A 22,897-nucleotide genomic window follows, 5' to 3' on the forward strand; every position below is an offset into this window, starting at 1 on the left:
CCAGGCTCTGCTCGCTGAGGTATCGATTCCCTTTGAGTGGCAGGAGCAGATCCCAGGCCTGGGCATGGCTTGGGTTTCAGGGGGCTCAGGCCAGCAGAGGCTCCTGAGCCATGCTAGGGCTGTGCTGGGCACTGTGGCCATCCCAGCTCTTCCCTTGCTGCTTGCTTGTTTTGTGAGCAGACATCCTTGCCAGGGACCAGGCTGCTCCTTCTGCTATCTACTGGCTCTTTCAAAGCAGAGAGGAAGCCCAGGGTGTCCCTTGGCTGCTGAGAATGATCTCTCAGAGCTCAGGAAAGTATTTTGACCAGGTGTGCTTCCAGTCAGAGGCACTGAGGATCTTTCCTCATCCTGCCTCAAAACTCACCTGCTGGGACATCAGCTGTTCAGTCTAGCTTGAACTTGACACACCTTCCAAAGTGTAAGAATCCCCTACTTTATCAAAAGAAGTATCTTCATGAGGATTTTGAAGTCTTGTCAGACTTGTGGTATTTCTTTCCTTCAGAAAGAAAAAAAACAAGGATTAAAAGAAAATTTTATCTTTAAATACAGTAATAACTTTAAAATGTCTTTTCATAGTATTTGGAATAATATTTCAATTATAATTATGTGAACACAGTAAAAAAAATCTTAGAAACATGAGTGAGAAAAACCTCTAAGCCTCTGGATTGCTGATTACTGTTCAAGATACAGTCTGTAAACTGTTTACTGCATTGCCCATTGAAAGGTTTGGGGAGTAATTGTTATCTGTGATTCTTTTCACTGTGGGGACTATAAATCATATAGAATCAAGGAATGAAAAAATAATTTGTGCTGGAAGGGATTTCCAGAAGGCAGGGCTAATTCCAAAACCAAATCATTCTCGTCCACAGTTCGGCTGTGAAAATCTGCAAAGATGGAGCTCTCACAACATCTCTGAAATGTCTTTTTACAGCATCTCTTTTCTGCTGCTGTCGTTGTCATGGTGCATAATTTTTTCTTTATGTTCTATGAGATTTTCCCTCACTTCAGTTTGTGAATGATGCCTGTCTTGATGCTGTGCTGTCAGCTCCTGAGAGGAATCTGACTCCTCGGAGAAGAGTCTGTGATTCCCCTTCAGGTAGTGAAAGATAATTCCAGACCTGGAGTTAAATTTCACTGTGATACTTGATTTTCAAATCTAAGAGTGGGCTCCAGCCCAAGAATTAGCAGTTTAAGGAAGGATGGAGAGAAAGTTCACTGCTGATACCCAGTGCCACCTCACTGGCTCATTTTTAAATCCCTGTCAGGAAATCTTGGGTCAGAGGAACATTTTGTGGAGGATACAGAGGTACCACTTTTGGCATTCCATGGGAGGCTGAGCAGATATCTTCAGCTGATAAAATCTTGATCCAGATGGGTTTTTTATCTTTTTCAGATGGCAGAGACATGAAGAACAAAGATTAGGAGCTCAGACTTGTTGAGCTGGGAAAGCCAGTGAGGGGTGGCTTTGGAAAGGTAGTGGCAGTGGTGACAATGGATGGGTGAATGATCCTTGCAGAGGCTCTGCATGAAGATAAAGCTTAGATGAGGGAAGTATTGGCATTCACTTGGGTAAATATGACTTCTAAACTTGAGCTGCTCTGGATTCCCTGAGTGTTTTGTCTCCAGTGCATGATTATCTCACCCTGGAGTCCATGTTTAAAGCACAGGTGATGGATTGGTCCTTGACAGTGGTTCCTTTTTCCTCTGAGCATTGGGGAGCCTGAAGCAAAGGCTGCTAGAATAGGGGGGTGAGGTGAGTCACATTGGAGCTGCTGAGAGGATTCACAAGAATGGGAATTGGGTGGGAAAAAATTACTCACAGACCAAAGGAGAGGGCAGACATGAAGGCAGGAGTGCCCTGAGAGGCTTGCTCCCCTTCCAGGCTCTGAATATGGTACCCACAGGTGTGGGCAATGACCAACAAAACTCTTCAAGGATGTGAAATTGAAAACTCTTTCCATTAAACAGTTTTATTTCAGGAGAGCTGCAGCTTGTGATTCAAATGCAGTTATGCTCATTTTTAACATCTCAGGTTGCTTTGGAAGGGCTTGGAGACCTGGTTGGACAAGTCCAGCCTGTGGGTGGCCTTAACCAGGTTTGGTTTGTATCTCATGATTCAGAAAATGCCTCAGCACCTGCATGGCTTTCAGTGGATGAAGAACCTCCCCTCTAAAAGCTGCTTCAGCTGAGCATGTAGGCAGTGCTCACTGAAGGCACATCTCCAAGTTTTAAAGACAACAGTCAAGTTCAGCAGTGGGTTCAGTGTAGCAGGTGCTCAAGGGTTTTTTTTTAATTTATTTTTGCATAAAGATTGATTTAATTTCATGCCTTAAAACCGAGCATGTGTTCAGTTGCTTTATTGAGCTGGGGTCCTAATTCCCATTCCATGCAGACTTTTGGTCTCTTTTTCCAGACTTCCTGGAAGAGCTGCAGAACACATCTGGCCTCTAACATCGTGGAGCAGTGTCTCCTGGAGCATTCACTGTTCTCTAGCAAGTAGCAATGTTTTATGTGGCCCTTGGATTAACTCAGAGGGAGTCTAAAGAGCTGAAGGATGATTTGAAAATGAGCCTATTTTTCTTGAACTGTGCTCAGAGTCTTTCCCTTTACTGTAACCTTGGCTGGCTCAGGTTTCAGGTTGCAGGCTCCTGTGAAAACTTGTATTTAGACTTTCTATCCCAAATGGAAATTATTTTTCTGGTGAAGCCAAGCCAAACAATTGGACACTGCCAAGTGCTGCTGCACGAGCGATTTTAAGTCACTGTGTTGAGAAAGGCCAAAAACATCTTCATGCAGAGGGCTGACCTTTATAGTTCTCCATAAAACAAAGTATTTCCAACACAATGACCCTCTGACTACTGTTCTTTGATAAGCATCTCCTTCAGATGCATCTTGTGGATGAAGTAACCACATGGCAGCAGATATAAATCCATCCTGGCCACTGTGAGGATGACTTTCCTCTCCTTTCCAGTGCTCATCTCTGGTTTTGTCCTGAAGTAGCAGCTTTCACTCTTCTGATTGTGCCTATTCCTTCAGGTGATTAGAAGTCAGCAAATATTCCATCTCCTCATTCTCTCCCATGTGTTGCCCTCTCTTAGAAGGAAAGAGCTGCTCTGATGAACACTGGCATTTTTTATAAGAGCATTCCAATGAATTTCTGGTGTTTTTTCCCAAAGCATCTGTTTCCCCACACCAGTGATGTAGAACTTGCCAGATGCCCACCTGCCCTGGAAACTGTTCAAACAGAGGATGGATTTTGTCAAGGAAGTTTGATTTTGCTGAGTGGAGCTCTTTCACTAATTGCATTTTCATTGTGAAGTTACATGCCTGTATTTCCCTAAAATGAGCTTCTCTGGACACAAACTAAATTTTTGCTTTTAATTGGGCCACTGTTCTGAGCATGCCCATCCCAGAGGCTGGGGTGAGAATTCAGTTTCATGGTGGAGATGGAGTGAATTTACTTGCTTTTCTTGCCTAATTGAAGGTTTCTGCAGGTTTCCCTTTTCTCTCACACTTTTTTTTTTTCTTTTTTTTTCCCTGAGTTCTGAGGCAAAGCTACTAAGCAGCAGCTTTTCTGTGTGCTGAAGACAGTTTTGCTGCAATTTTGATGTTGAAACGAGGTGGCATTTGCAGCCTCAGATAGTTTAAAAAAACACGTGGGAAAAGCTGGAGTCTTAAGAGCAGTGGAGGTTCCCAGAGTTGGAGGGTAGGAAGAAGCATCCTCCTGACCTGATCCATGCCACTGCCAGTGGTGGTTTCTCAGGAGTGGAAAATGCTTTGGCTTTATAGAGAGCACAGTGAATAGTGCAGGGTGAGACTTTGTGTGGCAAAGAAGACATGAGATGGACCCTTCTCTTGTCAGCTGTGGACTGAGCATATTTTGTGTTGATAGCTCCCACATTTTTCCAAGTTGGAAGGTCACTTCATCTTGCTCAGTAAAAGAAAGAGCACAGATTACTAAATAAGATGATGATGTGCTCGTGTCTTCTGCAGCCATCATCTCTAGGAATGTTTTGACCTCTCCTTTTGTATGCATTGTCTAAAGAAAATTTAGGAAGGATGCATCTGAGTGACTGTCCCTATAGTGCAGAAGACCCATTCAGTGGAGTTCATTCCAATTAAAAGATTTCACATACTGCAGATGAACTGCATCTGGAAAATTCCTGCTTCTCTCCCTGAATTCCAAAGGAATCCCTGTGTGATCAGCTCAACTGCTGCTCTCTGTTTAGAAGTCTAAGCTATTCAATACAAATCCCACTGCTTTTCTGGGAGTGGCTTTCTGCTGAAATGCTCTTGTACTTCCATGGGATGGATTTCTCTGGGACCTCGGGAGTACTAGAAACTACTTTTTTTTTTTTTAAAGAGTTTTTGCTCTGTTGCTTTGAGGCTGGGTCAGATGTCAGCACCTCTCAGCATGCCACCAGCAGATGTTTGACAGGGAGGCCTAACAACTGGCTTTTATTAGAGCACTGCAGTATGGCATCTGGGAATTCTTGTGGGAGGATGGGAAAGGGGAGTGTGTGCCTCTGTCCGTGTGTGGCAGCATCCACTGCCTCCAAACTCACCTGCATCTTGGCAAGGGGTGTTCCACTGTTGTGGGTCATCCTTTTCCTCTTCAGTCCTTCCCTTCAGCTTGCATTCCTGCTGACTTCACCCCCTCTGCTGCTATCTACTGTGAGATATTTAAATTTAGCAGATGCTCCGTTGTGTCTTGTGGTGTTTGTGAGAATCCCCAGACGAGGTAAAAGATGAGAATCTGACTCCATGTTCTCAGAAGGCTGATTTATTATTTTATGATATTATATAATATTAAAAGAAATTCTATACTAAAACTATACTAAACTATAGAGAAAGGATACATCAGAAGGCTTCACAAAAAAGAATAATAAAAACCTGTGACAGATTCCTCAGAGTCCCACACAGCTGGCCATGATTGGCCATTAATTAAAAACAATTCACATGGAACCAACCAATCATTCACCTGTAGGTAAACAATGTCCAAGCCACATTCCAAAGCAGCAAACACAGGAGCAGCAATCAGATAATTCTTGTTTTCATTCCTCTCTGAGCTTCTCAGCTTCCCAGGAGAAAATCCTGGGCAAAGAGGATTTTTCAGAAAATATCTTGGTGACAGTGTCTCTGTGGTAGCCCCATGCTTGTGTTGACATTTTTGGATTGAATCCATAGCTTTGGGGGCTGGTTTATATTCCAAAGCCATTCCTTTATATTCCTGTAGCCATTTCTTCCATGTTTGAGAGGAAAAAACAACCTCTCCCGTGCAGGTGAATTTTACAGCACCGGTGTTCATTTGCTTTTACATTTCTATATTGCTCCTTAGTGGAACTCAGTATTTCAAACCAGGACTCTTTCTTAATTCTTCTTAAAATGAAGTTACAAATCCTCTCTAAGCTGGATGAAATAACCACGAATGCTAGATGGAAACTGTGAGTAGGCTACTCTTGTGTCTCATAGTTGATGTTCTCTGACAGAGATAAAGATCTTTCATGAATTAATGAAATGCAGTGACCATGTCCAAGGGGAAAGGCCCAATAAAATGTCCATTAGAGAGGCAGACAGTGACACCAGAGCAATTCATCCTTTTCCCAAAGTCCTCTCAGATTTAAATGGGAAGTTGACCAAAGGCAGTGTTTTTTTTTTGTTTTTTTTTTTTTTTTTTGTTTTTGTTTTGTTTTTTTTTTTTTTTTTTTTGGTTTTTTTTTTTTTTTTTAAGATTAAGAGCTGGCCTGCTCTTAGTTGGTGTCCCTGCTTTGGAAAGTAAAAGGTTGATTTCCACCTCAATCTTTGGCTCAGCACATTAGTTTTATTTGTTCATAAATGTTCACAATGGCTCAGAGGAATTAAGTTGGACATTTCTGTGCATGATTTAGGTACATTTTCAGGACAAAAAAGAACTGATTTGGCGGGCAGAGGTTATGGAATAGCTGTTTTAAGAGAAATACAGTTTGAGTAAAGTCATGCATTAGTGACCCAAAGCCATTATTTCAGTACTTCAAAATACAATTTCTGTGCAGACGTGGGCCCAATTATTTATCTTTACAATTTTACATTGCTGAAATATTTCTTTCTTTGTTTGTTTTGCTGTTTTTTATTATTGTGAGAGGGGTTTTTCAAGGCTGAGCTAGAACAGAGCTAAAGAATAAAGTGGGATTTATTAAAAGGCCTCAATGGATGCACCTTGGGCAGCACCAGAGCCCAGCCAGGGCTGCACCCAAGATGACCCAAAATGGCCCCAAAATGCACGAGCGCTCCCGGGGTCTCTCCCTGGGATCAGCTCTGCTCCATTGGCACCTTGCAGTTCATTGTCCCAGCCCAGCTTTAGCCCAGGCACTCCCACCCTGCTTGTTTTTCTCTCTCCAGCCCACAGGGTTTGTGCTCCTGGGCTGAGATTTGGCTCATTTGTCCTTGGTGCCCAGCTGGAGCAGGAATTGTTTTGTCTCCCTGCTCTGTGCATAGAGCTCACCATGCCCTGATGTGAAGCTCAGACCCACACACTAAAGCAGCACAGAACCTGAAAAATATAAAAGCTAAAACCTGAGGCATTGTTTGGGTTTGTCTGCTTTAGATACAGTATTTTTAAAATAAAAGTTTCACGCACAGCAAGGCTGTTGACTGTGGTTAGCAGAGAGAAAATGAAACCAAAAGTAACATAATATGTGGAAGGCACTTTTCCCCCCAGCCAGATTAACCTGAGCTGACCTTAAGGCAAATGTGACATTTAACCTTTCCTGTTCCTGCCCAGGCTCTGCTCAGCTTGACCTCTGTCTGTCTTTTCCATCGTCCTGGGGAGGTATTTACAGTACATGGGGATGGCTTGAGTTTCTTCTTTGAAGTGAGGCAGTGCTTTTGGCCTGGGAGGAGGCAGAGGGGTGAGGGATGGAGGGCAAGAAATGCCTCTGCTGTGTCAACTCACGTGCCTGGGTCTGAAATGAGACGTGGCCACTGCAAAGTCTGGGTTTTGGGAGCTGTGTGCCTTGGGAGGTGGAATCTGTACCTGGCTTTATATCCCTGACCTGACTGTGCATGGAGGGTTTGCTATGGGAGGCAGGAGTTTAGAGCCTCCCTGGATGCTGGAATTTGAAATGCAGGGAACTCTCAGAACTTTGGGCCTGTAAGGCAAAGTTTAGCATTAAACACAAGATTTAATCTGAGACTTTGGAAAAGGCTTCCAAATGTAGGTAATAGAAATGAGAATGTAGACTTGTAGTTTAAAGCAGAGATCTGTTAAGTAGGAGTTTAAAGTTGTAGAGTACAGTACTCTGAGTTTATGTGTTATAACATGATTAATTAAAAAAGCTTACACTGTGGTATGACTCTATAAAAAAAAATATTTAAGAATTAGTTCAAAAATATAAATATCTTTGTTAGTAGTGTTGTATTAGTTAATAAATCTTTAAAAGGTCTTGTAACTAGAAGGCGTGGGACTTTTTATGTGGTGAAGATGTGAGCTGAGCTCACCTTTCCTACCTATGTAAAAGACAAGAAAAATAAATCACATTATCTAAAACAACTTACAAGTCCCATCTCTAACTCATTCAAAATTCTTGGCAAATCCTCACACCTGGAGGAGAAACAGCCCCTTCATGGAGTTTGTATGAAAAGAATGAAGTCTGGGAAAGGTTTTCTGTTTGTACTTCAACACTTCCTATTTTATAAAATAACAGCAAAGTGAGAAATAGGTAGAAAAAGGTGCTGTACAAAGAAGAGTTGTTCTTTAGACACCAACATTGCTGATGGATTCTATTGTCATGAGCATTTACCCTTCTTTTTATTAAGTGACAGAGAATTCAGTGACATAAAATGGGTTCCTCAATCACTTAACACGCCTTAGAGCCCTGAAATACAATATCAACCTTCAAGGAGTATGGTTGTTTCCCTGAGTAAAAGCTGCTGAATTGTGTTGGAGTCATTCTGTGTAAACAGAAAAGCAAAGGCATTTTGTGTGTTACCATGGCTTTATATCCCCCTCAGAAAGATTTTGTTTCATAGATTGAAGATGGAATTTTCTGTCATTGATTTGTTACTCCTAAATTTTCCTGCCACGTTTTGTTTTGTGTTTCTTAAAGGACTTTCCAAGAGCTTCTCTTGCTCCAAGCAGGATCCCAACTTGGCTCTGTGTTTTGGTGTGGGCTTCTCTCCTCTGTCTGCACTGGGTGCTTCATTTTGAGTGTGAAGATTAAAATATCCCCATTGATTTTCAACTCTATTTCCTAAAATTTTCTTGGGGTTGTACATTACTGCTCTTTCTCACTTGCCCTCAATAGAAGGCTCAGCCCTGAATGCTGAGGGTCAGAAACTTGTGTGTCTTCCACTGACTAAAAAGAGCCACAGGACACCTTACAGGGATGCCCAGTTATCCTATATATTCCATGGAAACACCTTCTTCAGGCCCTCTGAACTGCCCTTTGCCAATTGCTGTATCTCTTGAATGTGCAGGGATCTTTGGCACCCACATACCAATTAAAAGTTCACTGAAAAAACTCAACACATGATCATTAATGGGATGTGATTCAGCTCTGCTATTTCAGGTGTCTCCTTTTAGGTGAGACAGAGTGGATCCTGAGCTTTGTTAAAGGCATTGAGCTGCTCCCACAAGAAGAGATCCAGATTAGGTGGTTAATTTGCAGTTTCCTGCATTAGTCAGGTGAATTCCATGTGAAGCCCTGGAGCTGAGCAAGTACAACCAAAAACCTTCTATGTCAGGGGGTGACTGTACCTGAGTAAATCATGAATGGGAACTGCTCTGAGACTGCTGGGGACTTGATGTACTCATGAATGAGAAAATCTGTTCTAGGCTGCTGCTTTACCTGCTTGGTTTCTTTCTGTTTATCCAGATAGTTCTCCACTGTGAATCCTCTGTGAACCTGCCCTTGTCTGTGCTGCTGGAAAAGTACTGCGAAGCTTTGTCAGCCCGCACCAATGTCACAGGTATTTATTCCTCCATTTCTTGGTGGCTTCTTGTTACTGGAGGATCCATTTCCAAAGTGTCCTTGCTCCAGGGAACATCTTTTCCTGCTGAGATAAACATACTGTCTCCAGCCTTGGCTTTTCCTTGGTGACAATGTGCAGTGGTGTGACAAGGAAGGAGAACTTGGAATTTTACACACCTGGAGAGTTCTACACACTTGGAGTAGTTCCCTTCAGGGGAACTACTGACAGCTCTTTCTCATAGTTTAATCTGTTGAATTAGCTGTAGTTACTGACTGATGTGATAGTTGAAAATTAGTATATTTGAAGTGTCTTCTCCATTTATCCAGACCAGTTTTTAGAAGCAGGGCAGAGCAGTTGTCTCTTGGCTAAAATATACCAGCACAGAAATGATGCTGTAAGAGATGTGAAGCTGGATCCAACTTTGTTTCAGAAGTGGGAGAAGCACACTCAGAGCCACTCCTCTGCAGCATGACTTGGGGATGTGTGCTGCAAGGAATGGTGCTTCTGGGGGAAAAACTACATTTGTTCCCTTCCTCTTCACTTTCTTTCTCCCCCTGGTGAATATTTGTGGAGGGAGGAGCTTAAAATATAATGTAGGTATTACAATTCAGCCAGTTCTCCATCCCTGGAGAAATAGCAAAGGAAATGAGGTTCAGGGAATTAAAAACCTTTCTATAAAATATGTTGGATCAGTAGTGTTTGATTCTGACCTAATCTATTCCTTAAGGACAATAAGCTGATCTAGATATCAGACTGAAGTGTGAAAGTTGTGGTGCCTTAACTGCCTCTCAATTTGCATATAAATGGGTGTGTTGACCTGTATTATGAACCTGCCCCAAGCTCTGCCCCTTGGTGCCATTGTGTTCCAGGGAGCAGCTCTGCCTCAGGTACCAGGTTTGTTTATACCAGTTTAATGACCATCTATTCCATTCCTTAGCTGGAAACAAAGGGAAGATAAATGAGGTTCTATATTTGAACCTTTCTTTTAGGTGTTCTTTGCCTTTTGAATGTGTTTGTAAATATTATTGTAAAACTTGCCATTTATTCATGAAGTGTTTTTCCTTGTGCAGAGCTTCTGTTTCAGAAAAAAACCACAAATTTTCACGCCAGGCTGTCTTAGAAGTGAGCAAACAATTTATTTTTCAGTTGTTGACAAAATATAATTTTCTGGGCTGTTTATGTGATGCATGAACACACAGCATATTCTCCAGTGGAGTGTGGCTACTGGAACAGAATTTTAATGGGAAAAGGGAAGGGAGAAGCTACAGAAGCTTCTCTTCTCTTCCACTGTCTTTGTGAGGTATCACTGATCAGAGGTAAAGCAATGCTCTGAAATTAATGGAAGTTGATTTTTATAGTCAGTGCAACCTGCAGCTTTTTCAGAACAGACTTTCCCATGATGCTTCAAAATCCTGAGAACCTGTACTGTGCTTTGAGAGTGGGTTTATACCCATAATAAACTCCAAATATAGTAAAATATAATAACCCCCAAATTTGCTCCATGGTCAGCCTCAGGTTCAGGCATGAGGTGAACTTTGGGACAAAAATTCACTTTTTTGCTTAGCATGGACCAATGATCTTTTCTCAGTGTGGAGGCTCAACAACAAGAACATGGTGGTTCCCATGACATGTTGGTTTTGTGCTCCATGAAAACTAGATCTTCCAAACAGTCTGGGCTATTCAGCTATGAGCCTTCTCATTATAAATGGAGATCTGCAATATAATCACCACCTCTTCATGGTCAGTAGAGCTCTATTGATACAGTTAAAGACCAAAGCACCATTTAATCCTAAATTAAAACCTAAAATGGAGCAGAAATTAAATCCTTTTTCTTTATTGGGGTCCAAGCATAATGAGCTTCTGGAATTAAATCTGCTGTAATATTTTAATGTCCAAAATGATGTGAGCTGTGTTGCAGCCCTCATTTTGAACCTGATAATGACAAGGATGTGTCACATGGGAACATTGAGTTCCATTCAGCAGCGTGGATGGAGAGAACCAGACCACAGAGCCTGCAGAGTCTGAGTCTTTTCTCTGGCTCCTGTTCTTTGACATAGTGCAGATATATTCTAGAAGGGAAAAAAAAAAAATCAAGAAAAGAAACCCAAGGAGAGCCATATTGAACAATCTTTATTTAGCTGGGAGAACAGTAAACATTAAGCTTTATAATTCGTTATCTTCCCTGTTTCTTTTCCAGAAGATGCTGTTAATTAGTCCAATATGTTAATTTCCTCCTCTTATAATTACTAATTTCACCCCCAAATATGTTCACACTAAGTATCCCAAACAGATGGCATGAAATGCTTTTGAGAATGTAATGCATGGGTAATTTCACAGAATGGCTGAGAGAATGACATTGTAAATTCATTCTGAAACAATTTAAACCAAGAAATACTTTTTCAGAGTTGGAAAGTAACATAACTCATTTTCTCTTTTGGGCATTTTTTCCTTGAAAAATCCCTAGATGGCACCTTCAGGATTGCTTGGATTCAGTTCCTGAGTGTGATGGTGCTGTCAATGAGTAGTTTAGGTCGTTACAGAATCACCATCAAAGCCATTAGCAGAAGTATGTTTAGCATGAATTTGTAAAAGTGTGAGTTAGCAAAGTTCAGTGTCAAGGTCCACTCTATCACTTTTTACATGGATGAATCACACTGAGGAAAATCAAGTTAGAATTGAGATAAAATGATTTACACAGAGATGAAAAATGCAAAAGGGTAAAAGGAACTCTTCTATTGAGTCATGAGGGTCAGAGTAGACCTCCCTTGCTTGTTAAACTCCTTACAGATCTTAGGTGCAGCTCAGTCCAGTCTTAATCCCAGATCTGGTCAATGTTTATATCTAAAGGATTACACATGTCATTAATTACCATCACCTAAAGCACCAGCAGCAAATGTATCCCAGCAAAAGGTGATCTTAATAGGATGTTGTAAAAACACCAATTCACCACAGATAGAATTTTTACACAGCTTCTGAACCAGCAGCAGTCTGAGGTTTGTTCACAATTTTTAGGTGCATTGTTGGAACCCTGGGTGCTGAGAATTTCAGATTTCTGTGCTACCAGGCACTGACCCCCAAGAGAACACTGCACTGACCTGAGGCCGTGGAGAAGCTTCCAGAATGGAATGACAGAACTGGGATTGTGGGTGTGGAGTTGGGATAGAAGTGTGTGATATCACAGGGTGGGAAACTTAGAGTGTAAGGGTTTAGAATATAGTAATATATGTGAAGCAAGATGGAAGTTTTAAGGCAGTAGCTGGTCCTACTTCTTCACCTTCTTCTCCATGGGTTTGGGTGGTTTTGTGTAATTAGACAGAAAAGTCTTATGTGTTGCAGGACGTGAGTGGTTAGTTATTAGGGTAAAAGTAAAAATAATTTAAGTGTCATTTCTTAATTAGATAGTTTAGCCTTAAAAGAACTCCTTAGGAAAAATAGTTAGCCATTTTCTAACTCCTTAGTGAAATAATACAAAACTCATGCCTTGTAAGACTGTAATATAGATAAGAAATAATCAACATCTAAGTCTAAACACAAAATATCGTCTCAAGAGCGTCAATCCCAACCTTTACAGAGGCAGAAAAGAAAACAAAAACCAACAGTGGATTACAAGATTTTTAGCAGTTCCTAATCACTGGCTAATTTAACATTTGCAGAGGCTGTCAGTAGAATTTATTACAACTACAACAGTCAATCACAGAGCTAAGATGGCAACTTTCTATAGGTATCTAAACTTTGATCCTGGCCACAATCTGGGTAAGTAAGTACTGGAATTTTAAAAATTCCAGTAACAATGGAAGGTAAGGAATGTTCCAAGGCTGTCAGGGAAAGACTGAATATTCCCATTGTCACTCCTGACCCAACATGGTCTCTGCTGGACACACAAAATTCCTTGGTAGGGGGTCAAAGGACACTTCACCATCAAACTCGTTTCACAAAGACCATGGGATTCCTGGGATCATAGAACAATCTAGAAGATATCTGGGTCATGGGGGAGATGCACCACATCAGATGGGAAGTGTCTTTGTGTTTGTGAACCTGAAGAAAAAAAATAGTTATTATTTATAAAAATAGTTATTAGTTAATAATTATTACTTTGCTTTAATATATACGAGGAGTAGGTTGAAATGGCAGAATTTATTTTTTTTAGAAGACTCAGCTTAAGATGTTTCTGCTGTTGTAATTTCCTGGTCTGGTTTGACTTGAACTACAGTGATATCCAGGATGAGCAGGTGGCTATAATTCCCTATATCTGTGTGATACAGGCACTGAGTTACAACTTGAATTTTCGTAGGAACTTAGAGGACAGAGGTCCTCAGTTCACACTGATATTCCATGCATTGTGGAATATTTTTGCATTATTCCCTTCACATCCCTTGCCTTTCCCATCTAACGTGTTTCCACAGGAGACTGCAAGTCTCAGCTTGCATCTGATCCTGCTTAATTTTGATCTGCACAGAAATCTTTTGATCCCCCTATTTGTGTGGGCAAATGTGTCAATGGAACAATCTTTAAGACCTTGTTGTCACAGACATATTTTTTGAAAAATCCTTTTGCTAGGATTTTTTTCTCCTGAGAAGCTGAGAGGCCTCAGAAACTAAATGTTAACAATAATTATCTGCTGCTGTGGAATGCAACAGGTGCATCTTTGATTGGTCTCATGTGGTTGTTTTTAATTAATGGCAAATCACAGTCCAGCTGTCTCAGACTCTCTGGTCAGTCACAAGATTTTATTATCATTCCATCCCATTTTTTTTCTATTCCTTGCCAGCCTTCTGATGAAATCCTTTCTTTTAGCATAGTTTTAATATATCATTTTCTTTTAATATAATATATACCATAAAATAATAAATCAGCCTTCTGAAACATGGAGTCAAGATTCTCATCTCTTCCCTCATCCTGGGACCCCTGAAAACATCACCACACCTTGTCAAAAGAGAATTCATCTGAAAACACGAATTTTGTCCAAAAAAATAATAAATCAGTATGTGGTTGGCCAATGCTACTGTGCCTTATCAGTATACAAAGTATATTCTCTGTTTTTCTTCTCTTTCTTCCCTTTCAGTCAGCTTGAAGGTTGCAGTTTGCATTTATGGTGTTTCAGTGTGTTCAGACAACCCAGTAAAGGAGAGACAGTAAATCAGATGTCATGCATTTCATTTCAAGAATTCCTGGGATGCAGTGAAAGGAAAAATGATTTGTTCCTCCTGGTGACTGGATCCTCTTGAGGTGGGGGCTGGTTCCTTGCCCTCACTCTGGTCACTTTGTAGTGAAAGGCTCTTGTCTCCCAGAAATGGTGGAAACATCCTGATTCTGAGTGGTGCAGGATTCCACCTGTACAAATCCAGGCTTACACCACTCCTGTGTTGTTCCCTGTGTTTTCCAAGTCTCTGGGGAAGCTGTGGTTTAATGAAAGTGTTGGGGGATGTGGGAGGAGTGTATCCAGGATGGATCCACAACTCATCAAAGATGCTCAACAAGTCTCCAGCTAACCTGACATCACTTGGAGCTTGCTGTCATTTTCCCAGTTGCTGGGACAGTGTTTTATTCTAGAGGCTCCTGACAGAACTGGGAATGTATGAATAGTGTTGTTCTTGGCTGGCTTGTTAGTTTTAAATAATCAATTTCAGTCATCCTTGAATCAATGATCCTTTTAGTGGATGAAAGTTTTATGACACACAAGCATATTTGATAATTTACTTTCCATCCCCAACTGTGAAGGTGAGCCCCTCTCTGCTCCAGGGGTTATTTATTTCTGTACATCATACCACTCTGTTTCCTGGAAACAGAAGATTTGGCATCATTACACCCCTAAATATCCCTCTAGAGTAATGGTATGGCAGCAATTCTCACTGCTTCCCTCCTGATTTTCCCAGCAGGCCACATCAATGAGCAGTCCCCTTTAGAGCGAGCCTTGGATGGGCGATTTATTTTCACAGATGCTTTCACTCCCTTGGCGTCAGCCTGCTGGCTGCAGCTCCCCACGCTGCTCCTGCAGCTGCCTGGGGGACAGGGCCACATCCACAGCACCCAGTCACTGCTCCCAGGCTGAAAGATAACCTCAGACTTCAGTGTTTGCACCATCATCACTCCAGCTGGGCACCAGCAACCTTCCCAGGGCTTATAGAGGTGATGATGCTGGTTTACTTTCCCACTGCCCCAAATGACATACCAGGCAGTCTAGCTCTGCTTGCTTGTGCTTCCCAAAATAAAGTTGACAGTGTTGGTGTGGTTGAACAATTTGTATTACTGCCCTTATAATTTAAAAAAGTTGCTTTTTTTTTTTTTTGAGTCTGGTGCCATTCCAAACTGAAGGTATGGAAATCCCGTGTGTGTTAGGAAAGTGTAAACAGTCCAACAAGTTTTGTGGTCCACTAGAAAGGATTACTTAGAGTAATAGAAAAATTTAATGATGCCAAGATTGTGGGTTTGATCCCTGTATGGCCCATTCTCTTAACAGTTGGACTTGATAATCCTTGTGAGTCCCTTCCAAATCAAATTATTCTGTGATTTAGGTTGGAAAAGGCCCTTAGGATCATCCAGTCCAACCATTAATACAACACTGCCAGGTCCACCTCCAAACCATGTCCTTAAGCACCACATCTAATTTCTACATTTGCTGTAGAAACAAAATATTTATGAGGGGTTTGGGGTTTTATTTTTTGGGTAAATGATTTATGGATGAGATAGGTAAACACATCTAAAGGTTCCCACTTTTACCCTAGGTGTCCAGAGGCCGATGAGTTCTTCCAAATCTACACCAACAAATCTCTGAGCTGTGTAAAGGAGCCTGTAAAATCTCAACATGAAACATTTTTCAGTAAGAAGTTGCCCCAGTGTCTTGACCTACTGGAAAAGTGTTTTTGCAGAACCTCAGTAAAGCACCAAAGGAAGTAATCTGCCCTCTGATTTTACATTACACAGGAATGTAAAGACTCCAGGAGCAGACACTGAGTTTTTTTTCATATTTCAGAAGAGTGGCACACCTCAGTCCTGCCTCTGTCACGTCTGTCTGGTGCATTCCCAGCAGCCCCTCTGTAGTGACTGTTACAATGCCCCACTCCATCAAATATACCAAATACTTGAATTTATACAGTTGGTACAATAAACACCATTTGCTGAAAGTGGTTTCTAAATTAGATACCAATTTTTGCACACCTGATAGATGATAATAATACACTGTAGAACCTCTTATTTTGTTGAGTTCCACAGAACAGGTCAAGTGCCTTTTCTGTTCACACAGAATCATCTCAGTGTGTCTGCTCCTAAATGAAAACATTCCCTGTCCTTCAAATCAGCATGTTGCTCTGGGTCTGGGGGCTGATGAGCCTTTCAAGGGTTAAAATAACAACGTGGCCAATCTAAGAGTAAACCCACCAGAGTGGTACTACAGAGGGCACTGTTTTGAAGGATGGGTGGTTCAGAGGATGTCCAACTTCTGCAGAGTTACAGGATCACTCTTATTAGGAAATGGGAGAGATGGGGTGGAATAGGCAATTCTTTGGTTGTTGTTTCTAATTTCAGTTTAGTGACCAAATGTGGGAAATGGATTTATAGAAAATTCTCAAAGCCTCACAGAAGGCTCACACAGTGTGTGCATCTGTAAGCAAACCTTGAGATAAGAAATGCTGGCTTAGAAATGCCATGGAATAGCACAGACATTGTTAAGAGAGAAATTGAACTAGAAACAATTTTCAAAGGGTGGCCTTGCAAATAAGACTGGATACTTCGGAGAAATAGAACTATGGAAGATGCATTGTAGTGGGACCCATGAGGGGTAATTTTAGATGACTGGCTTTAAAGCATTTACAACATGATGTGGCAAAAGCTGATAAGCCAAGAAACACAGTGTATTGTAGTTAGGAAATAGTTAGCTTCTGATGTGATTGTGATGTTCTGGGTCAGAAAAGAGCTTAGTCCAGCACCCATGGACCCATGACTGAGTTGACTCTCCAGGTTAGCAGTGAGCCTCTAGATGTGTTCTTGCTGACACACATTTGTGGTCTCACCTTTCTCTCCCTGCTTTGGACAAAGCCAATGTTTCCATGCTTCTTTTGGAGGGGTGTCCTGACCACACTCAGAGCCAGATTCACCACAAAGCCAGACCTAAATCACAAGGTGAGGCTGAGCTCCATCCATTTCCCTGTGAGGGTAAACTCTGTGTGTATAAAATCATGCCTGCCAGTGCTGCCTTCCTTCAGTACCAACTACTGACAGCCAAAAAAGAGGGTGACCTTCAACCCTCTGTTCTTGGTGTCTTCAAGATGTGCCCAAAGCTGTTTAAGGATCCAGCAGTGACTGCTTTGAGGAAGAGGAAGGAAAAGGATGCTTCATACTTGCAGGAGCTGTTCTGGCTTACCCTGGACTAGAATGTGAACACAGAAAATGCATCAGAGATTCAGCTTGAAGAAATCACCTGCTGTAAAGTTTCAGCTGGCAGCTTCTTGTGTAACTCTGAGTTGCATCACTTGGTTGAACTTTGATGTATAAACTCTGTTATGCAGGGAATTAATTGGCCTTTACCAACCCTGAGATAAGAACATCTTATTGTATAGTCATAGAACCACAGAACAGCAGAATTGTCTGAGACCTTTAAAATCACTGAGTCCAGCCCTTAACCCAGCAGTGCCCAGTCCACCACTAAGCCCTGTCCCCAAGTGCCACAACTACACCTTTTAAATACCTCCAGGCTGGTGACTCAGCCACTTCCCTGGGCAGCCCACTGTCCCATGTACACAAAAATAATAGTTAAGCACTAAAGCTTGTCAAAGTGCAAAGCAACCTGTAAAGCTCCAGCTCTACATTGCTCAGCTTTCTTATTCCATTACCAAATAAGAACTAGAAGGGTTATTTTTTTTCCCCTCCAGGCATTCATCTTACTCGTTAAACTGTCAGAGGGTGGACACTGGCTGTATAAGAAAGAGATAATGGAAAATGTTAACATGGTTTATGTAAGCCACTTGGACTTGAACTGCTCAACACTTCACGCCCTGTGCATCTTTTTTTGTAGCAGATTCATTCTCTTTGTCGTGCTCCTGCTGTGCATAAATGGTCAGACAAAAGGGTTGTTTATGGATGCAGATATTTCAAGTTGCTCATACCAGTAGCTAAGAGGTGACACAAATGAGAAACAGATTGCTGAGGGTATGAAATGCTGGGTGGTCTCAGCTCCACTGATGTAGAACAGGAGTCTGATTTCAAGGCTCCCTGCTCACCCTCTGACTCTCCACCTTGTGCAGATATCCCTGGTACATCAGGCCAAGCATTTAGAAGCTGATCTCTTGCCTACTGTCACTATGAAATACACAGGGAGTTATTACCATGCCAGAGAAACCTGGTCCTGTAGCAGGAAATCCTCTGGGATGATCATGGGAGCTGGGAGAGTGTTCATTTATCTCCTGTCTCTGTGTTGTTCCCTAAATATCCACTGCTGGAGACTGGAAGATGTAGTAGGTAGACCCTCAGGCAGAATCAAAAGGGCTGCCCTGGTATTTTTGAACAAGCCTGGGTTTTGGTTTTTTTTTTATTTATTGAGTTTAAAGGCAGCCTGAGGCCTGCTCAGCTGTAGATGCCTAATTTGCAATATCCAGAGTTACAGGAAATTAATCATTCCCCTAAGCACCTGCTCTTTCTTTCAAAGTATCCCTGAGGTAATTCCACTGCAGGTGGGAGACTGTTACTCACTGCCCCTGTGTAAATAAAGGGGAAAGAGTTAATATCAGAAGTGAGATGCATTTGCAATTTTGCTGTTAATCTGTTCAAGGAGAGTGCTGGTGAGTTCATCCCTGTGGACGTTGGGTGTGAGATCTTCAGATGAATCCTCAGTGTGGAGCCATACCTCAGTGGGCATCAGCTCTTTAAAATTTGTGTGAGCTAAACACAAGATTTCTGACTAAGATGGGGAACTTCTTATCTGAGAAATTCATTGTGATTTATTAAACATACCTCTACCTATATATGCATTAAAATATACACATATAAGTATGTATCAATATCTGGTTATTTTAGAAATCAAAAGTATCATTATGCTGAAACTCTCCTTCCAGTAACCACTGGGTAAACTCAGTCTAGGATTTAGGAGTATGATCAGTATTTTTTACTGTCTTCTCTCCAGAAAAATGTATCTATCCTCTTGTTTGAGTTAATTTTAAACTTTGCGCAGATCTCCATTTTCTTCACGGATAAATAAACTCAATTTACACATTTATTTATGCAGGATGCTCACCATTTTTTTTTTCTCCTGTTACTCCTAGAGGTTTTAAAAGTCTTGATTTTCAGAGGAGGGAAATGCTATTTCAATGCCACTGTTGCCACCTAAAGTGCTTGTCACTTCTGCTTGGGTGAGTGCCCAGTTCACTCAGATGTGGCTGCTGTTCTCTCACATTGTTTTGATGGATTACTGGTCTTCTTTTATTTAATTTCTTATGAAACCTTCTCAGATCCAAATGTAAAATTCTTTTTAGCAGAAAAAAAATACAGGTTTTTTTAGGTTGCTGTAAAATAGCTTGTTGTGCTACAAATCTCTGATATAAGTAATACAGAAATTCACCCAGTAGATCTACTTTTTAAAGAAGGAATTATTTTTTACACAATGACAGTGAAAATTAATGTAGCCATCCATGTTATTAAATTTTTGGCTATTATTTCCCCTACCTGGAGGATAAAATTTTATGACCATTTTCAACAGGGAGACAGAGAGCTCAGGGGCAGCAGTTGAAACAGGCACAGTAAAAATTGTTATGTCTTCTATTTTTCTGTTAAAATCATCAGAATTTTATCAACATCCACAAGACAATGAAATAAACGTGTCTCTTTGATTGGGGAAGACACACAGTAAAGGAAAAATCCATGCAGCATTACATGGTATCTGTAACCTTGTTTTTCTGCAGTCCCATAGTCCACAGATAGAACAAGCAAAGAATACTTGATTTTTGATCTGCATTGCAGATTTCAGAGCACTTTGTCACTCTTTATCTCATTCCAGGAGGCCTGACTGTGGTGTATTATGTGAAGTCCACAATTTTGCAGTTACTTCTTCCTTCCAGTGTTACAATAAACAGAAATACTTTGTTCTGGTTAACTTTGTGTAGATTAAAACTTAAAAAACTCGTAGCAAAAGCAGAATCCGTGAAAGATGAGGGGTGGATATTTTTACCTCTGGTTTATGTATGGTGAAAGATGAAAAATGAAATTATTTGCCAAGAATTCAAAGGCAATCACCAGAGGAATATCAGAACTTGAGGCATTCTCACTCTGCCTGCAGTACTTGGTTGGGTCTGAACCCAGAGCAATTAAAAGCAAGCAGCTGACATTTTTGCATTGCAAAAGTTTTAAATATTCTGTGGTAGCCTGGCAAGCCCACACACAACCTGAGAGCTTTCTAATTGATTGGTACAACTGCTCTTGCTTTTGGCTGAGTCTCTCAAGTGTTGATATCTTCATTTAAACTAACTCAGAGGTGAAGCTCATAGTTACAATCCATGCTACAAGAATGGATTCCGTGTGAATTTTTGTGGCTGTTGGGAAGTTCCAGGGAACAGAAGTAATGACTCTGGAGAAGGGAGTGCTGAGGTGATCACAATGAATAAAAGCTCAAGTAAGGGCAGTGGAGATAACTTGTCCAACACCTCAGCATTAGCTGGAGCTGGGTTTGAAATTCATCTCTGCCCCATGCTCTAACAACCACTCTCCTTCTGTATGAAATGTGCCACTGAACTTATTTTGATGTGGAGAAAATAGGATCTAAATGTTAAGACACTGACAGTGGTTGATGTGTTTTGTGCTGCAGAAACACCTTTATGCCCTACAAAAGGTGGTATTTGAAAGGTTTTATGGAGCATGGGGAAGGTGATCAGCACTTGAAGAACATCTGTCCTCTTTATCTGTGCCATGGATACAGCTGGTTATTGATATAGAAATGTTCATGGGGGATGCTGTGGGTGTGTTTATGGGATAAATATATTTGCTTAATTAATTTATAGGCAAGGCTGTCATGGGAGAGGATAAGGATGCGGGCAAGGCAAAATCCTTACCTGATCATGTCCAGCCTTTGTGTGATCTGAGCAGTAGCTGGAAAGTCTCAAACATGTGATCAAAGCTGACAAGGAAACTGAAGCACACAGTTCAAGTGAGTTAAAGAAAGCTCTTGAGTCACTTTGGTCCTGGCAGACTTACTGAATATTGCAGAATACTCTGGCACAAAGCCTAGGAGGGGTCAGCTGTGGGATTTATCTCAAAGAGAATTTGCCCAAACACCTCAGCACACGCAGTTACAGAGTTTAAGGTGTGACAGAAGAGCTGCTAACCTTGTTACCATCACAGCCTTTGGTCTATCCAGCACTTCTCTTCCTGGAATCTCTCAGGCTGTCCATGAATAAGCAGCAGAAGTGCTGCATTCTGAAGCTCTTTTTTTATTTCTCTTCATGTCAGTGCTGTCTGAGTCAGTGTTTTCCTTCACCTTCTATACCCTGTTCCTGAGACAGTAAAGATTCAGTGCTTATTTGGGAATTTCACTGGCTGGGGAGGGGCTGAGCAGCTGGGGCACAGCTGAGTGTGTGTCTTTCCCCTCTTCAGACTTTTCCTGTACTCTCTTCCCTCTTCCTTCCTGCTCCTTCCCAAATTCCTGAGATGTAAGACATCCAGCTCTCACTCCATCTTCCTCTTTGGACCCTCAGGTCCTACTCTACACCTTGTTGCAGATTTCTGGGTGGGTGTCCCCACCAGTCCTTAATCATCTCACAGAGCCTGTTGGGCTGTTGGGAAGATGGAGGTGTTGGAGATGAGGTGGAGCAGAATCTAGAGCTGGACTTTCCTCTGAAAATCAGAGTACCTGGGACTTTTTAGGGTTTTCTTCTCCTGCTGCCATTTCTGCACAAGCTCAGGGGTTTAAGACTTAATGGAGAAGCAGCTGCCACGGCATATTCCAAGAAAATTTTTCTTTCAGTTCCCCTGATGTACTGAGGGATTCCCAAGGAGAAGATCCAATTACAGCCAGAGTGTTTGCTGTTCATTTCTGGTTAGGAATTTCCAACATGATGACAATGATAATATAAAATTTCCCATAGGTAAAAACAAACTTTAAAACATTTGCTTAAAAACTTAATACTTCTGGTTGCTAGTCATTGCCTAAGTGAGAGTAATCTCAATTTTACCTTTAGGAAACTCCAAATCATGCAGATTTAGGAATGTGTTTCATTTTCAACAATTACTGCTAGAGATTTAAAAAAATCTTGATTTCTGTAAAAAATATTTTCCTTTAACAAGGGAAAAATTTTTACAAGCTTGGAAAATCCATTTATTTAAAAAAAAATCATATTAAATCCATAAAGGAAAAAATATTCTTAAAATCAATTTCTACCCCTTATATCTAATCAGAAAATTATTAGAAAATTATTAGAAAGTTAGAGGCTTGTCAGAGTAAATGCAGAGATTTCCACACTTTAAAATAATGAAGATAAAACTCACTCTCTACTGTGGATGCCTAAAATTAGGAGAGAATAATTCTGCCCCTCATTTTTATCCTCCTATTCTCTGCTTACATTCATTTTAGTGCAATTAAGGTATCATCAACATTTTTCAGCCCTTGGCATGCATTTTTTCTGTGTTTCTTCAATAAACTGAATAGTAAATATCCAAGGAAATTGCTGTTCTGAACAGCAGGGGTTCAATTAGGGAAAGCAGCAAGTTCATTTTGAAGAATGATCCTAGAATTACTGGAATCATTTGTGTGGAAAAGACCTTTACAATCATCAAGCCTGGCTGTAAATCCAGCACTGCCAAGCCCAGCACTCAGCAATGTCCCCAAGTGCCACATCTACACAGTGACTCCACCCTTCCCTGGGCAGCCTGGCTCAATGCTTGCAACCCCTTTGATGAGGAAGTTTTTTTTCCTACTATCCAATTTAAACCTCCCCTGGTGCAGCTGGAGGCCATTTCCTCTTGTCCTATCACT

General features: G+C 41.2%; 1 protein-coding gene across 1 annotated transcript in view; it reads left to right on the top strand.

The window, feature by feature from the left end:
- Window positions 1–22,897, top strand: part of CRHR2 (corticotropin releasing hormone receptor 2) — a 147,205-nt gene that overhangs the window by 5,324 nt on the left and 118,984 nt on the right. The window contains exon 2 of the mRNA XM_059838718.1: window positions 8,853–8,946. Within this exon, the coding sequence (XP_059694701.1) occupies window positions 8,853–8,946 (94 nt within the window). The remainder of the gene's footprint in view (window positions 1–8,852; window positions 8,947–22,897) is intronic.

The sequence above is a fragment of the Haemorhous mexicanus genome, chromosome 1 (assembly GCF_027477595.1).
Source record: "Haemorhous mexicanus isolate bHaeMex1 chromosome 1, bHaeMex1.pri, whole genome shotgun sequence".
Lineage (NCBI taxonomy): Eukaryota > Metazoa > Chordata > Aves > Passeriformes > Fringillidae > Haemorhous > Haemorhous mexicanus.